Source organism: Hemitrygon akajei, chromosome 5 (assembly GCF_048418815.1).
Source record: "Hemitrygon akajei chromosome 5, sHemAka1.3, whole genome shotgun sequence".
NCBI classification, from domain to species: domain Eukaryota; kingdom Metazoa; phylum Chordata; class Chondrichthyes; order Myliobatiformes; family Dasyatidae; genus Hemitrygon; species Hemitrygon akajei.
Window position 1 is genome coordinate 132,369,250 of NC_133128.1, and position 18,706 is coordinate 132,387,955.

Here is an 18,706-nt window from a genome sequence, read left to right on the forward strand (position 1 = left end):
TGGGAACTCTCGTGGGTGTCAACTCCAAATGGCTGTACCCAATGTCTGCATTACGGTGATCATTCTTCCCCACCCACAGTATGGTGACCACTCTTCCCCACCCACAGTATGGTGACCACTCTTCCCCACCCACAATATGGTGACCACTCTTCCCCACCCTATCACTTTGCAGTCTCAGGACAATTTCCTCTCCCTTATGTCAGCTACATGGGCAACATACTAACAGGTGCATTTCCAAAGTTAACATCCACTAGAAAACAGCAGTGACTTACAGAACTACAGTGAACGTCAATTACTGTAAACCTAAGTGGTGAAATAGGGTAAGCATCCGATTGACCATCTCCTGCCTTTACGTGGAATATTTTTAGTTAGGCATTCTTAATGTCAACTTTTTCACCATGTTACCTAAACGTCAAGGCACCCTATACCAACAGAATCAGAATCAGAATCAGGTTTATTATCACCAGCATATGTCGTGAAATTTGTTAAACTTAGCAGCAGCAGTACAATGCAATATACGATAATATAGAAAAAAATAAATCAATTACAGTAAGTATGTATATATATATATATATATTAAATAGTTAAATTAAAATAGAGCAAAACAAAGTTAGGGAAAGAACCAGACATTGTATATTGTTTGCATTTTTTTAATTACGTGTTCATAAATTGCACACATCAAAATAAAAAAAGGACACAAGCCATATATTTCAGGCCGAGCATATTCTACTGTATTCTACACATATTACATTCTTAAATAAAAATGCTCCACATAACAAATTTTGCATAGATATCTTACAATACCAATTTAAAAAAGAATTAGGAAACAGACCAGTAACAAAAATAAATTTTTCTTCTGTTAATAATTTTGTAACATTAACGTACTACCATCATATAATACAAAGAATATTTTTTCGTAAGACTCTTTGTACAGTAAAACTGACAAACAGTGGAACAGAAAAGAACAAAACAAAAAGAAATCAAAGAAGAGAAGGAACAAAAAGAAATTAAACAGAAAAGAAAATCTTCAGGGGCAGGTATGTGGAACTCTGAGATGGCCTGAGTAATGGCATCTTCCTCATTCAATATCCAATCATTTACACCCTCTCGATTCCGACATGGATTCCCAAATATACGTCCCCTTTAATCCACTCTACACATCACCTTGTCCTAACAAGAGTATTTTTACACTTAGCTCTTTTACATTTGAGGTCCAGTATGTCACCACTGAATACGCACATATCCAAAAACATAATACCGAGAACATCATGTTGGGTGTGGTGGGTGGATGTGAAGGAGGGTGGATTTAGCAATTGTGTGCTGGCACTTGAGAAGTCTCCTGGAATGGTACCGGATCCCCTGTCATTAGGAGAATCCCAGACAGTGAATATTACAATTGTAACACCTCCGCCTCTCCACACCCACCAGCACCCTACCCCTGACGAACGGCTTTCCTAAGTATTTCAGCTGCTGTATGTGGAGAGTGCGCTATGGTTACCAAGGAAACAGCTGGGGGCAGGCATGGCAGACATACGAAGAGCTCTACACCTCCAATTTCCTCTGAATTACCAATCCTCTGGCACTGCCCTAGATCTTCCAGGAACTGAAGATTAACCCCCTCGGGTGCTAGTGCGAGCAGCACACAGGAAAAAAACCGTACTCTACACACACGTGCACACTCAGCCATGCTTCCGAAGACAGATTTGCTCCACGACGAAGCCTTTTCGCCAAATTTGCAGGTGACTAGGTCTCCAAACTAATGCCCCAACCTTCTGATGCAAGCACATACACGCACAGAACAAAAACAAATAACCTAAATCAAAGTAAGAGGACAGAGAAACAGATAGCATAGAGGAGCAGGAGTCAGAGTGGAGTATGTACCCTGTATAGAACTGACCCTAATCCTATACCAATAATAAAAACACAATCAAACAGCTGAAAGACATGGTTATATTTGATCCCTCAATGATAACGCAGAACCTTATATTGGCCTTCAGGGATTATGCACCGAAACACAGGAGACACGTTTTCATCTGAAGCTTGGTTGACAACTCCAATAAGGTCTCCTTGAATACAACAGAGTACATACTAGGCTTTGTTGTTATAGTTGAAAGGCAGGAAACTTGAGAGGGCAGAGACACGAGGTGTAGATCAGTGTTTACACATGAATATAATAGTTGCTCTCAATTAACAAGCTTGCTATTTTGAACATTATACTTAATCAAGGTTTACACTTGCCCCGGGCCAGCATCTGATGTAGGACACTCTCCCATCTTTGTGTTACACTGCAGGTGGGCTGGGCTACCGGGACTCGGAGGGGAAAGAAAATAGGAGGGCAATTCCCTCGCTTGCCACTCGCTGCCCACCCTGACCTCCAATACGAGGGAGGAGGTGCCCTTCCCCACTACTGGAACTGGAGCCTTGCCCTGGGAGAAGTCCGCAAGAAAAGGAAGCTGTTGCATGCAAATATCTGGGAGAAAAGTCATAGGGGTATTAAAAAAACGTAACTCTTTGGAACTCTTCATTGCACGATATTGGTTAATAAATGAGAGCTGGCTAGGATACTCAACAGAGGCAAGGGATAGCCCAGCCCGTACTAGAAACCAGTGCCCATCTACTAACTAGCCAGCACAGTAAGGATGGGTCAGTCAGTCGACCAATGGCAGGAGCGGCACGTTTGGTGGTCACCTGACCCCAGCTGGGGGCCAGCGGTCAGCACGAATGGCCAAGCTCCACCTTGTTTTCTGGAAGCCAGTCAGCAGGAGCACGATAGCCCTCAGGATCAGCGGGCTAGATCGCGCCCGCCTCATAGCTTTACCGCCCAGGGCCCCACCCGGAGGTGAGTTCCTGCTGCGATGCCAGGTAATGGAGGCGGGGGTGGGAGGGGAACGTGCCAGCAACGGTGATACAGCAGAGGGCATTCTGGCACCTGGGGACTTCTGCACGGCCAGCATCCGTCGCTGCTCACAGAGGGCTACCGGCGGGCAAGCTGGCTTGTGAGCCAACAGCTTGCTCCAGGGGCTGGAATGTGTCGTGAAGAATTGTCGAGGGCAGAACTTTGTGTGACTGGGACTGGCAGGTCAAATGCTGCAGGGCCTTGAAAAAACACGGCTGCATTTTTCTGTAGGCTGCAATAGAGGACAGGCCGTAGCCCAAGTGCCCTCGGGAGGGGCTGGGTGGGGTGGGGGAAGTGAAGGGGGATCAATGGGTTGAACCAATCCCCTTCTCCAACCTTGCTAGGTTGATACTTGGCCTCGCTGCAAAGTTAGGTATTATCAACAGCCAAGCAACAGCATTTGGCAGCCATTGACTGAAGGAGAGGGAAGTTCTGGCAGTAACAGACAGCTTGAAACAAGGTGGAGAATGTTCTGGCACAATTGACATTTTTGGAACCAGGAAAGCCAAGACGATATAGCAGCACATAACGGCCCTGACTGTCACTCGCCCCGAGGAACAAAAAGCTGCTGCAAAAGTTGAGATGCAGTTCACCGATGGACGAGGCCCTGGGAGTACCACTCAGCTTGGAGTGCGTCCTCCCCTCCCCGCACCAGCTCCAAATCCCCATTTCTTTCAGCAAGATATTAGTTGATGCAGAGACATTGAGCAATGTGGTCAGAATTTATGTAAATACGGGTGACTGGCAACACACGGAAAAGGAACATCACCAATCACCACTTAAGCTGGTTATCAAAGCAACTGTAACCAGATTGCTCCAATCGGGCATTGTAAAGTTGCAGCTCTGCCCATTTGGAATGACTGTTGGATATCAAAGATCTCCAATCAAAATCCTGAATTAATAGTTTGCCAATTCATCCTATCCATGGGATGAGTTGACGTCCAAAAGGGGTGAAAAAAAAACAATGGCTCACACCCTGGTGCAAGAGGGAGAGGGCTTGAGTGGGCTGGGATTGAGGGGTGGTCAGCAGGCCCGCCAGTTCCAACCTCGCATGGCTGTAGACCACCTCCAACAACAGCCTAGCGGTCAGCGCAAGGGCAACTTCCACCCCGTGCAAGACGCATCTTGGGTAACATTTCGGCAGAACAGAGTAGAGAGGGAAAGGAAAGAGAACAAGTCTTATAGACAAATTGAGGGAGAGACAGCAATCAATAAATATTCAATCCATACAATATAATAAACACTGGAGTTTGGATTTTTAGGCTGCTTGAAAACATCCAGGAATCCTTGTTCTGTGATCACTTCAAACCAAATTAAACTGACCTGTTTGGGTTTATTCAGCATGTTCCAGGCCTCCAAAGGGCGAATAAAGTGTAAGTTTAAATAAGACGTTGCTTGTGTTGTTTGTTTCTCCCTCCCCTCCCCTCAGTGGACATTGAAAGAGTCCTCCACCCCTCCCAGACCACTGTGAATGGGGCAGGTTCAGTGAGGGGTAGATCAGGCTTGCATTCTCAAGGTGTGCGTCCCTGACTGACCAGCACCGTGAGAACGGCCGAGACCACCCGAACAGCAGCAAAGGGACCAAACTAAGGCCTTGTGTTGGGGCAGCTTGGCACCTACAAGGATGAGAGGCAGCAGTCTGGGGCCAGGAGCTAGGTAAGGCACAAAGCCCAGTGAGTCGTGGCCACTGCGGGCTTTCACTACCGTGACCAAGCTGAGTAGAGGAGAATCCCGCTGTGGTAAAGTGCCCATACCCCATGGTGTTGCTCTAGTCTACTGGCTTACTTTCAGGAGCTTTGAATGAAGGACACAGCGGTCAACAAGAATTTTCTCTGGAAGCCCGGATGTAGGAGGCCAGAGAGAGCCAAGGATAGAAAAGGCTTTCCTGTTACATTGCACAAGTTTGATACACATCCCCAACAATCCTTCACTTGTTCCAGAGCTCCACACACTCTCTCTCCTGGCTAACATGAGGCAGTGGCACAATTCTGGCCCATTAGTTGGAAGGAAGGATGCTTACCCATGGAATTCTGTCCTCCACCTGCAGCAGGGGTTGGGCAAGTTGGGCTGGACTAACCAAGAGCTTATGAAAGGTTCAGACAAGCCACTGGGCAATACCTTCCCTGCTGTAGGCTGGAATTTTGAGCTCAGTGCTAGGCTGTTCCCGTCCCTATCCCATGCCCCTGCTAGACACTGTGGATCGCCACACGCTATCACCCCCCAACCTCAATTCCAATAAGGCCATACCATTGCCAGGTGGCTTGTAACTAAGGTCATTGGAAGCCAAATGGTGGAAAGGTTTGGGCTGGTGCCTAGACCCAGAAGCATGCTGGGAGTCACTGTGCCCCTTGTTCCAGCAATGCCACAAAACTCAGTAGTTAGATCAGTAAATGAATTGGGGAGGCCATTGGAGATGGGTTTGGTTGGGATAAAGGGCTGGTGCTCTTCAGTGCTGAATGGCTACCCCAATCTTTGGTTTGCCTGGGTGACCTCGAACTGTGCACCAAAAATTGGCAAGGCAGGCAGTTGAATGTGAGGTACCAGGGAGGTTGCCATTGGCAACTGAGTCAGCGACCGCGCTTCCTCCCAGAAAGGGCAAAGAGGACAGAGGAGGGAGACTGGTTGACACTTTAACCAAGACCTGGAGCATTACAGGGGAAGGAGTGTTAGTAGGCTACTTAAAGGGAAGGGAGCGGGGAGTGGGTATGGGGAGATAGGGGCAATAACCTTTTTTGTTACCATGACAACATGCCCCCAAATCCACATGGTCAATCAAGCATTGCCACGAGTGCTTCAGCAAACCCTCCTCTCACCACCATCCATCCGATTGGCCCAAGCCAGCCGTCCGTCAACTGATCCATCCGGGCTAGTATAGCCGGGGCTTTGAGGAGGTGCACTTGGGAAGGCGTGGCTGGCCCAGTGGGGTGAAAGAGGGGCAGGAAAGAGAGGGCAAGGCCCAGCAACCACCTTTGGTCACCATATCCAAATTTCACCGTGAAAATGTCGCTCTCCCTATGGGGGTGCAGGTGGATAGTCTCCAGAGTCCCATTCCATCCTGGTTCCGACGGGTATTGATTCATCCACAAGAGCCTGGCGTCCAGTCGGCACCATGGTCACATGATGCTGATCCCCTCCCTCCCTCCCACCCTCCCCACCCCCCAAACCACCGATTCCTCCTGAAATGCCTGCTAATCAGTCTTCAGAGGCCTGCCATTGTTTTGATTTGTATCTGGAGCAGAACGGGATGTGTTGGAATCAACAGAAGGCCGGGTGATATACACACTCGCACTGCAAAGGCTTGGAAAGTGGTGTCAAGTTTGTAATCCCCTTTGGTTTCCATGGCAACAGAAATCCAAATGCAATTAAGTCAGCGGTTGTTTGGCAGTGTCTAATCGACTGGGTAAGGCAAGGCCAAGAGATAGAGAGTGCGTGTTGTTTGCATCTGGAGATTAAAGAGCGTGCATACGCGCACATGCTCATGGTAACATGGCAATAAGGCAACCACATGTCTGTGCTCTTCGCAAAGAGGTCCTTCCCCCGCTAACAGTCATGCCATGGTATCCTGTGGGTTCCCGCCGCTCAGACATGTCGCTTCATGTGAAGGGCCAGGTGATCCGATCGGGAGAAGCACCTGAGGAAGGAAAAAGCCAGCGGGATCAAAACACGTGCTCTACAGCAAGCTTCCCTCTGCACCCTCCTGACCCCCCCAGGCTCATCCACAGGATGGCCAACAAGCCAGTGATGTAAACTTTCGTCTCACTCAGGAGTTCATCCCAGAATTCCACCTATGGGAAGAGATGTCTGAAGACAGTGAGTGGAGTATATTACTTATGTACACCTCTGTCTGATTGGGAATGATCCACCTGTGTACACCCGTCTCACTGGGGACGATCCACCTGTGTACACCTGTCTGATCGGGAATGATCCACCTGTGTACACCTGTCTGATTGGGAATGATCCACCTGTGTACACCTGTCTGATTGGGAATGATCCACCTGTGTACACCCGTCTGACTGGGAATGATCCACCTGTGTACACCCGTCTGATCGGGAATGATCCACCTGTGTACACCTGTCTCACTGGGAATGATCCACCTGTGTACACCTGTCTGACTGGGAATGATCCACCTGTGTACACCCGTCTCACTGGGGACGATCCACCTGTGTACACCCGTCTCACTGGGGACGATCCACCTGTGTACATCCGTCTGATTGGGAATGATCCACCTGTGTACACCTGTCTGATCGGGAATGATCCACCTGTGTACACCCGTCTCACTGGGGATGATCCACCTGTGTACACCTGTCTCACTGGGAATGATCCATCTGTGTACACCTGTCTGATCGGGAATGATCCACCTGTGTACACCTGTCTGATCGGGAATGATCCACCTGTGTACACCTGTCTCACTGGGGATGATCCACCAGTGTACACCTGTCTGACTGGGAATGATCCATCTGTGTACACCTGTCTGATCGGGAATGATCCACCTGTGTACACCTGTCTCACTGGGAATGATCCACCTGTGTACACCTGTCTCACTGGGAATGATCCACCTGTGTACACCCGTCTCACTGGGGACGATCCACCTGTGTACACCTGTCTGATCGGGAATGATCCACCTGTGTACACCTGTCTGATTGGGAATGATCCACCTGTGTACACCTGTCTGACTGGGAATGATCCACCTGTGTACACCTGTCTCACTGGGAATGATCCACCTGTGTACACCTGTCTGACTGGGAATGATCCACCTGTGTACACCTGTCTCACTGGGGACGATCCACCTGTGTACACCCGTCTGATCGGGAATGATCCACCAGTGTACACCTGTCTGACTGGGAATGATCCACCTGTGTACACCTGTCTCACTGGGAATGATCCACCTGTGTACACCTGTCTCACTGGGAACGATCCACCTGTGTACACCCGTCTGATCGGGAATGATCCACCTGTGTACACCTGTCTCACTGGGGACGATCCACCTGTGTACACCCGTCTGATCGGGAATGATCCACCTGTGTACACCTGTCTCACTGGGGACGATCCACCTGTGTACACCCGTCTGATCGGGAATGATCCACCTGTGTACACCTGTCTCACTGGGGACGATCCACCTGTGTACACCCGTCTGATCGGGAATGATCCACCTGTGTACACCTGTCTCACTGGGAATGATCCACCAGTGTACACCCGTCTGACTGGGAATGATCCACCTGTGTACACCTGTCTCACTGGGAACGATCCACCTGTGTACACCCGTCTGATCGGGAATGATCCACCAGTGTACACCTGTCTGACTGGGAATGATCCACCTGTGTACACCTGTCTCACTGGGGACGATCCACCAGTGTACACCCGTCTGATCGGGAATGATCCACCTGTGTACACCTGTCTGACTGGGAATGATCCACCTGTGTACACCCGTCTGATCGGGAATGATCCACCTGTGTACACCTGTCTGATTGGGAATGATCCACCTGTGTACACCTGTCTGATCGGGAATGATCCACCTGTGTACACCCGTCTGATCGGGAATGATCCACCTGTGTACACCTGTCTGATCGGGAATGATCCACTTGTGTACACCCGTCTGATCGGGAATGATCCACCTGTGTACACCTGTCTGATCGGGAATGATCCACCTGTGTACACCCGTCTGACTCGGAACGCTCCACATTGTTTTGGAGTTTCCAAGCACTTACAAACATTCAGTTTTGAGCATGAAGTTACTGGAGCATTAAAGTAAAGCTTTAACATCATTTGTACACCTCTGCTCTCCATCTGCACTGAACTTCCAATATGACCTTGCAGTAATATACACAGCATCAAAGGGCAAAGAAGCTGGCAGAGGGGCAGAGAGGTAGAAGTGTATTGGGGTGAGCATTCATCCGTGAGATGGGGACACAGAGAGATCTGGTCAGAGAGAGAGAGTGTGAGAGCGTGTGAGACAGGGCGTGCAAGACAGAGAGAGAGAGAGAGCGTGTGTGTGTGTGTGTCTGTGTGTGTGTCTGTGTGTGTGTGTGTCTGTGTCTGTGTCTGTGGGTGTGTGTGTGTGTGGGTGCGTGCGTGCGTGCGTGCGTGCGTGCGTGCGTGCGATGCAGGTGTCAGGAGTGTGTTCCTGCTGAGCAGATGGCACTGTGGGCAGCTGTGTTTGAGAGACTATTCCCCAGCTGACACCCTGATCCCGGTCAACCAGCCGGTGGGATGTCCAATGGAACCAGGCCTCTACCATGCCTGCATTGTCCCTGCAGCCCCTCTTGCCCTCACTGGGACCCGTCCCCAGATCGTTACCAGACCCAATTAAATGCAGGCCACAGAGGGCAGCCCAGCAGTGTGGGGCACAGACTGCTTTACCTCAGCCCAGCTAATGGGGAAGAGACGTGGCACAGTGACAGGGCAGCCGTTCATATCCAACCCACTGTACAATGTGCATGGCCCACGGGGATGGGGTGCGAAGGTGGAGATGGAGGAAGAGGGGCAGATGAGAGTTGGGGGAGGGACATGGCAGTGAGTAGCGCAGTGGATGGGAGGGAGGGAGGGGGGAAGACAGCGAAGGTAAGAACAAGGTTGTAAAGGAGTCTGGGGTCTTCAGAAGGGCGCATGATGGAAATTGAACCCCCAAGCACGCACACAGATGGGAGACAGCAGCAGGCAAGGAGTGAAGGGGATATCGAAGATGGGCCGGCCGGCCGGCCCCACGTGCGGAGAGGCAGCCTGCGTGCACCACACCTCACCTGTCGCAGTGGTTGCATTTGAAGGGCTTGGCTCCCGTGTGCTTCCGATAGTGTCGGGTCAGCTCATCGCTGCGTGCAAACCTCCACTCACAGCCTTCCCAAGAGCACTTGTAGGGCTTCTCACCTGCAGAGGAGGCAGACCGGGACAGGGGTTTATTTGGGTGGGGGAAGGGGGAGAGCAGGGCACACATCTGCCATGGATCCAGGTGGCTAAACGCAGCATTGAGAGAGCACGGCACCGTACACAGTCCTGGGGGTGCAGCGCACTGCCCCTTATGCAGTCCCCACCATACCCTTCACCGCTCCAGAATACAGTCACGGGTCGATATCCCAATGCCAAAATATGGCGGTAGAGTTACAGGGCACAGGAACAGGCCCTTGGGTCCACCATCTCCATGTGGTCATCTAAACAATCCTCCTCACCCACATTACTTCTACAACTCGATGATTCAGATGCCTCCAAAGTGTTGTAAGGGTTCCTGTCTCCACCAGCACCTCAAACAGTGTTCTCCCCCAACACCCTTTAGGTGTAAAACCAATGTCCCTCAGACTCCTGTGGCCATAAGCCTGTGCCCTCTCAACTTGTGCACTCCACCACGAGGCAAATGGTCTTACCACATACCCTGAATGTGGCACACCTCGTACACCTGTCAGGTTCCCCTCAGACCTTCCTCCTGGCAAAGCAGGCCGAGCCTGTCCAGACTCACCTTGTAACAGAAACACTACACCCCAGGCAGCAATCTCAGCTGCAACAGCAAAAGTGCACAGGTGCTGTCTCACCGATTGTATGTAACAGTGTGACAAGTGCACTCCCACTGTAACACCTCAACCCCTAAACTGACTGTACTTGGCACCAGAGCGCAGTGCCAGGTCGGCCGTACACAGCACCGAAGCGCAGACCCAGGTCGACCGTACACAGCACCGGAGCGCAGACCCAGGTCGACCGTACACAGCACCGGGGTGCATTGCTTAACAAATGGAGCACAGTACTGGGCGTCCAGTGCACCGCACCAAAGTGCAATATCAAGTGTACAGTACACTGTACCAGGACGCAGACCTTGGTTTGTACTGCAGTTGAACAGAGTCTAAACTGAAGCAGAATACAGTCCCAGGTCTACAATACTGTGCTCTAGAACAGAGTGCAAGTTCTATAATGCACTGTACTAGAATACAGACCTAGCGCTGCAGTGCACTGTACGAGAATACAGGTCTGGGCCTAAAGCACGCAGCGTTGGCATTTAGACTCTTGCATCACGGAAGCAGTATCTTCTGCCTAACAAGTGTGCCTGATGGAGCTAATCTCATTTGCCTGCATTTGGCCCGCATACCTTTCATAATCATACACCCATCCAAATGCCTTTTAATCATTGCAATTGTTCCCGCCTCTCCTCCTTCTTCTGCTAACTCGCTGCATAAACCCACCACCCACTTGTGGTAACATCCCAACGGAAGTTACACTTGATCTGCCAGATTTCACAACACTTTCCCAGCTTTCCTTCCTGTGGAACGCATTCCAGCGTTTCAAATCTCAAAGGAGATTTGCTACCAAAGCACGTACAGTATATGCTGCCATATACTACTTCCAGATTCATTCCCTTGCAGGAATTCACAGGAAAATAAAGAAATATGTAGAGTTTATGAAAAAAATAACAAAAACTGACAAACATCCAATGTGCAAAAGAAGAAAAATCATCCAAATAATAAAAAAAAGTATATAAAAAATACTGAGTTGCAGTCCTTTGAAAGTGAATCCATAGGTTGCGGAGTCAATTCAGTGTTGAGGAGAGTGAAGTTATCCACGCTGGTTCAGGAGCCTGATATGAACTGTTCCTGAACCTGGGAGCATGGAACCCAAGGTTCCTGTATCTCCTTCCCGATGGCAGCAGTGCTGAGAAGAGAAGATGGCCTGGCTCCAACTGGAGACTGGGACAAGCATCATTTCCCTGTCACGTGAGCCTGCTCTGACTCCCAGAGGTGGCTCCTAGCTTTCTGGGCAAGCATCAGAAGCCCCACTGATGCCAGTGCAGGGCCCAGGAATTTAAACACCCTCTTGTTACCTACTGAGTGGAAAAGAGATAGAGTTCACAAGTCTGAGTCACGGGACAGCTCTGTAGGAGTTTCTCAGGCCACTGTCCTGGGACCAGTCATCCTCAGCTGCCTCACCGATGGCCTGTTCACAGCTCATTAACAAATGAGGCAGTTCCACCTCTGCATGCAGCGAGGCAGAGACAACACTCGGGCTCAGGCACCGCAAGTGCCAGGCAGGGATTAGTCACATGCATTCAATATTCGAGGCATTGCCATTTTGTTATCAACATCCTGAGGTAATTCAGCATGTCCCTGAGCACACACCAACTTTTAAAGATGCATTAAAGAAAGCGTCTATCACGGCTTGGTACGACAACTACTTTATCCAAGACCATGCAAAGCTGGGGAGAGCTCCACAAAGCAACACAGTCCACCTTGAAAACTAGCCTCCCCTCCATCAACTCTGTGGAATTCGTTGCCACCGGCGGCTGTGGAGGTTATGAAATTGGGTATACTTAAGGCAGAGATTGATGGGTGCTTGATTAGTCTGGGCATGAAGGGATTCAGGGAGAAGGCAGGAGATCAGGACTGAGGGGAAAATGGATCAGCCAAGTTGAAATGATGGAGCAGACTCAATGGGCCAAACGGCCTAATTCTGTTCCTATACCTTATGGACTCCAACGTTGCCAGCTGCCTGGGAAAGCAGCAAACATAACGAAGGACCTCTCCCATTCCAGTCATTCCCACTTCTTAGCCCCTTCCAACATGCAGAACAAAGCCTGAGAGCTCGGACTACCAGACCCAAGCTACACTTCCATCTTGTGCCGTGAGACTCTGGAATGGACCGCTCATACTCTAAAGGATGAACTCTTGCTCTCTCGATCTACCTCGTCAAATCTCTTGCATTCTAGTTTTCCTTTACATTTCTTCAGTGTTCCGTACTCGTGCACGGTCTCCGTCTGCATGGCATTCAAACAAAAGCTTTTTGCTGCGTTGCAGAACATACAAATTAATTTATTATTGTCAGATACTGAGGAACAGTGTGGCGGGGTGGAGATGCGTCTCTACCAAAGGAGGTGTAAGGCGCTCCTTCCCTCCACTAGGCTGTGGGTCACCCTTGGGCAAGGTGTGGCACCTGCTTAGCCCCCCCCCCCCGATCTGGGTCACATGAAGCCATGGGAGAAGGTGGTAGATGGTCGTATGAGTAGCTGGTGCACATCACAAGTCCTGGTTATGCGACCACTGACAGCAGGCAGACAATCTCTAAAGAGTATTGATAATGGCTGGGGTCACCCACCTCGTAAAGGTACTTCCCAGAACCAGGCAATGGCAAACCACTTCTGGAGAAAAACTTGCCGAGTATAATCATGGACATGGGACTAGGCAGAAAAATGGTTCAGCACAGCCAAGAAGGGCCAAAAGGCCTGTTTCTGTGCTGTAATGTTCTATGGTTCTATGTCACAGACACAGCATGTAATGAAGATGACTGAGGTGCAGTGTAAAAGTTCTTTTATATCGTTTGTACGGATCAATTCATTACAACTGTGCACTGAGGTAGTATAGAGTATAGATTAAAGTGTTACAGTAACAAGGAGAGTGCAGTGAAGATTGACTATAAGGTGCAAGGTCATAGCAAGGTAGATTTTAAGGTCAGGAATCCATTTTATCATACTAGGAAACCATTCAATCGTCTTATAACAGCAGGGTAAAGTTGTCCTTGAGCCTGATGGTATGCACTTTCAGGGTGTGTATCTGTTGCCCAGTGGGAGAGGGAGACGGCAAGAGGTGGAGGAGGGGGGCAGAGGGGGGAGGCAGGCACAGAGACAGACAGCTGGTGTGTGGAAATTCCAGTAGCAGCTACAGGGGGAGAAAGATGGAAGCAAAGGATCAAGCCGGCAGAGGCAGAGACAGAAGGAAGAAAAGGGGCAGACGTGTCACCCCACAGCCCGAGAGACTCAAGTGAACGTCTCCCGAAGCCTAGCGATGACACCGGGCGAACGTTGGGTCAGCGTCCACGGCCGTCAGTCAGCATGGAGGGGCACCAGACTGAGCACCGATTTAATTGAGGGGCTTCGCACAACCCCCTCCCCACGGACAAGGCAGGCTGAAGCAGGTCCCAACACACAGCCGGTGTGGCAGCCTAGCCAATTACTGCAGCGTGCATGGTGCTGATGCAGTTGCCTAGCAACGCCCGTCTGCCCACCCTCCCCACCCGCCGGCTGCTGCTCACACTAATTAACGGCTTGCTTCTCACTGCATTGCTTCAAGCTCCTGTCATCAGACAATTCCCTGCGGATCGGGGCGGAGTGAGGAAAAATGGGTTTTCTGTGCCGCACTGTAATTTGGTTTACAGCATTTAAACTTGCGCCGGAAATTGGGGAACGGAGCCAGGGAGCAAAATTGTTCCTCGGGCCCTTGCAGCCTTTGAAAAATAAATGAATCCAAAAACCATTAGATAAGAGGGTGTCAGATGTCACGCTTCTTGGAAAGGAACACCCTTTGAGCAAACATCTAATCATTGTGCTGAAGGCAAGTGAACAACAGGACTGACACAAACCCGGCCAGGGCTCTGAGGAAAAGATTGTTCATTGCAGAGAGCTCCTCTTCCCCTCTTTCTGCCTGTGTGGTCTTCATCTAGTCCCAACCGTAGCAAAGGCCAGTGATCTGTTCCAGGGAATATTGATCAGGGGGATGGATATTAGCAGGGAATATTGATCAGGGGGATGGATATTAGCAGGGAAAACATCCCCGCTCCACTTGTGCGTGCGATATTTTGTCTCTACCAAAAAACTGGACCCCTACTGAATTCACCTGAAGGAGGCTACCTCTATTAATCCTGCACCAGTGCGTTAAAGGTTAAACATCTGGCATTTGGTCCGACAAAGTGATTAAACCTCCGCCCCCCCTTGTTTTCCAAACAATCGATCTGACCGAGATTGGTCACCATTTCCCCTTGCCATTTCCCATCCCCTTTTAACCTCCCTCACCTTATCTCCGTCCCCACCCATCGCTTCCCTCTGGTGCTCCTCCCCCTTTTTCTTTCATCCATGGCCTTCTGTCTCTTTCACCAATCAACTTCCCAGCTCTTTACTCATCCCTTCCCTTCCAAGTATCACCTATCACCTGGAGTTTCTCTCTCTCCTCCCCCACCTTTTAAATCTACCCCTCAGCTTTTTTTCCTCCAGACCTGCCAAAGGGTCTCAGCCCAAAACATCGACTGTAATCTTTTCCATAGATGCTGCTGGCCTGTTGAGTTCCTCCAGCACTTTGTATGTGTGTGGTGCTTGGATTTCCAGCATCTTGTTTGAGACGGGTAATGTATATGGCCACAGTCCAAGCTCCAATGATTTTCTCTGTAGTCCCACTACGACTGAAGAGCTCCCAATGAAGACGCCACACACTGGGAGCGGTGTGACAGGTTGGGCAGCAGGGTGGCACAGCTGGTGGAGGAGGACCTGTCTCACAACCTCATTTGGGCTTCCTTTGAGGAGGTGTAGATGCTGGATGAGGGCAGGGCAATCTACATGGGTTCTGGTGCAGCTTTTGGCAAGGACCCTCACAGTAGCCCGGTCCAAAAGTTTAAGTCACATGGAGTTGATAAAGTTGGCTTGGTCATAGAAAGGGCAGAGGTGGTGGGGTGTGAATCTGACTGGAGGCCCGTGACCAGTGGCCTTCTGCAAGGAAAAGTGCTGGAACCTCTGTTGTTTGTGATATATATATATATATATATATATATATATATATATATATATATAAATGATCTGGATATAAAATATAAATACTGTCTAATTAGTGAGTTTGCAGTCAACAACAAAAAGTTTGTGAGACATACAGATGATGAGGAAGTTCGCTAAATGATGCAGCAGGATATAATGCAGCTGGAAATATTGGCAGACAGAATTTTAATCTGGAGAAGTGTGAGGTATGGCATTTCGGAAGGTCAAATGCAAGGGGAAATGCACCTTTAGGTACAGAGGGACCCATGTCCAGAGCTCCCAAAAAGTGGCAACACAAGTGGACCGGCACAGATGGAGGCATACGGCAGTGATGGCTTTATCACTCAGGGCAGTGAATGTAAAAGCCAGGAAGTCATGTTGCAGCTGTATTAAACTTTAGTCAGGCCACATCTGGAGGACTGTGTACATTGCTGGTCACCATGCTACTGCAACACTGTGCAGGCTTTGGAAAGGTTCAACAAGATGTTGCCTGGATTAGAGAGCATTAGCTATAAGCAGAGGTTGGACAGAAATATCGTCTGCTTATTCTCTTTCATAGATGTTGCCTGAGCTGCCGAATTCCTCTGGCACGTTGTGTGTGACAGGATTAGCCCGGTCAGCATTGTGGAATGCTCTGTTCCTACACTGTACTGTTCTACGTTCTCACAGTTCAGTGATCTGCTTCAATCTTGACTTCAGTGCAGAGTTTGTACAATCGTCCCTGTCGATGCAAGGGGTTCCTCTCACATCCGTGTAGATGAATGGTAGAAAACGGGAGAAGCTGATGGGAACACAGGGAGAAATTAACTGGAAGAGGGTCGGAGCAGTATAAATGGAAGTTTTTATAGTTGGTGGAGAGCTTGAGAGCTAAAGGCCCTGTTTTGATGGGATATCGCTCCTTGTCTCTGCCTGTGCTGTGAATTCCACAACACTGGTCAGCAATACCAGGAGGAGCCACCCACATCTCCCAGACCACCAACAATCCACTGATCATCTGAAACCTCTGCAAGGTGCAAATGTGAGAAAGCTTGCAGGACAAAGTCATCTTTACCAGAGTACAGGGATCGCTAGATATCGGGACACTAAAGGAATGAAGTGAATTGAAAGAAAATGGTGTTGAAGTAAACAATCACCCACGATCGCACTAAGTGACACAACTTCCCAAGAGGGATGGATGGGGATTTGCTCTAAAATGTAAATCTGAGACAATGGCATCAGAATGAAAGTTTACATATCCTTCAGGATGAGAGAATCAAGAGGATCCTGACTGGCTGCATCACTGCCTGGTGTGGGAGCTGTACTCCCTCAATCGCAGGATTCTGCGGAGAGTGGTGTGGACAGCCCAGCGCATCTGTAGTTATGAACTTCCCATGGTTCAGGACATTTACAAGGGCAGGTGTATAAAAAGGGCCCGTAAGATCATTGGAGACCCAAGAGAACCCCAACTACAAACTGTTCCAGCTGCTACCATCCAGGAAACAGTACCGCGGCATAAAAGCCAGGACCAACAGGCTCCAGGACAGCGTCTTCCACCAGACCATCAGACTGCTTAATTCATGCTGACACAACTGTATTTCTATGTTATATTGACTAGCTTGTTGTATGTAATATTTATTATAAATTACTATAATTGCACATTTAGACGTAGACGTAACAAAGAATTTTACTCATGTATATGAAGGATGTAAGTAATAAAGTCAAGTCAAAGCCAAGTTCTCAGATGTTCTGCACACTTGCTAATCTCTCCTCCCACCAAAGGCAGAGCCGATTCTGAGACACAAACCAGGACAAAGTCTGCTGCCAGAAGATCACAAACTCAGTCTCAGGAGCACGTCGGTCTGCTCAGAAGTTGCTGGCCTTCCAGCAGAGCCACATGCCCCTCAGGGAATTCTGCCGACTGGCAGCAGGAGTACACGTCGAAGGGTGCACTGAAGCCACGGTGTAGCCGGCACAAAAGGCTCTGCAGGCAAGGACCACAATCTAAATTCCTGCTGCTACTGGACTCCTGAGGGGCAGGGTGTCGTGCAATATCCTCTCAAACAGTTCATGGGTGCAGTGTGCTTGAGGAGGAAACTGGAGGGGACTCGGCACGTTTTAAGAGAATGTGCTGAAATGCCATGAAAGGCCACTGACTGAGGCGCAAAGTTCCCTCTAAGGTGTGTGAGCGTACACACACACACACACACAAACACACACACCTTTTGCTACTAGCACTCAAAGGAATTTAAACGTGCATAAAAGTTTGTCATCCGCTACACGTTAAGTATATTTCATGATCGCACACAATCACATTTCCTTTTCCAGTTTCTGATGCAGACGGTGTTGACAACATGGAGCTTGTGATAATTTGTCTGCAGATTTTAGAACTGGCTTATTTAGACTGTTTTTATTGAAGAAATTGTTCAGTGCACACATGTTGTCACTGGGCAAAAATTGCACAGCACAAGATTCTTGCGCACACCGGCCATTACAAATTAGAGGGAGCATTGCTGCGGTGTATGGGGCAATGTGGAGGCAGTCATTGGCATCTATATTCCTGCCAGCGCACGTTAGGATGCCCTACCTGTGTGCGTCCTCTGGTGGGCCTTCAAGTGAGAGCTCTTGGTGTAAACTTTCCGACAGTCGTTAAACTGGCAGCGGTGAACCCTCTTCTTGTTGTCGCCAGACACCTCCAGGTCACCCTGTCCACTCTTGGCCAAGGCCTTGACCAGGCCGAGGCCCGCCTTCCGCGGGACCACCTTCACCACCGCGGCATCATCGGCACCGGCCATGGGGTGAGGTGGCTTGGTCAGGTGCCTGCCCAGCTCGGGCGAGGAGGGGGGCGTCAGTGATGTGACGGCGTTGAGCTGGGCCGGGTTGACCAGCGCCGGCGACTCGGTGAGCAGCTCCGCGGTTGTCTGCAGGGCGAAGGGCGCCTCCGGCGGGAGCTTGTGCGGAGAGGTGGGGGTGGAAGGCAGGTGACTTTTGTCCAATTGCTTCCTCAGCATGAGGGGTTGGAGAGAGTCCGGTAGGTCCCCCTCGCCACTGACAGCAGAGGTAGCGCTTAGCACGCACTCCAGCAAGGGGTCCGACAGCTTCTTGGGTTCCGTCTGAAGGTACCGCTCCAACTCCAGGCATGTCTGTGGGGCAAAGAAGCATAAACAGACGCATGAGACTCACATGACAGTCGAGTGGTAACCTAGACGAGCATCTAAATCGCAAAGGTGCTGGTAAATGGGAATCCTCACCGGATGCATCATGGTTTCTATGGCAACTGCCCTGGCCGGGACGGCAGGAAAATGCAGAGTTGTGGACATGGCTCAGTACATCAGGGAAACCAGCCTTCCCTC

The 18,706-nt window shown here is 49.8% G+C and overlaps 1 protein-coding gene across 1 annotated transcript in view; it reads right to left on the reverse strand.

The window, feature by feature from the left end:
* Positions 1–436: 436 nt before the first annotated feature.
* Positions 437–18,706, reverse strand: part of LOC140728177 (Krueppel-like factor 7) — a 73,201-nt gene continuing 54,931 nt past the window's right edge. The window contains exons 2-4 of the mRNA XM_073046493.1: positions 17,941–18,496; positions 9,634–9,757; positions 437–6,527 (exon numbers count right to left, since the gene is read on the reverse strand). Of these exons, the coding sequence (XP_072902594.1) occupies positions 6,476–6,527; positions 9,634–9,757; positions 17,941–18,496 (732 nt within the window). The 3' untranslated portion in view covers positions 437–6,475. The remainder of the gene's footprint in view (positions 6,528–9,633; positions 9,758–17,940; positions 18,497–18,706) is intronic.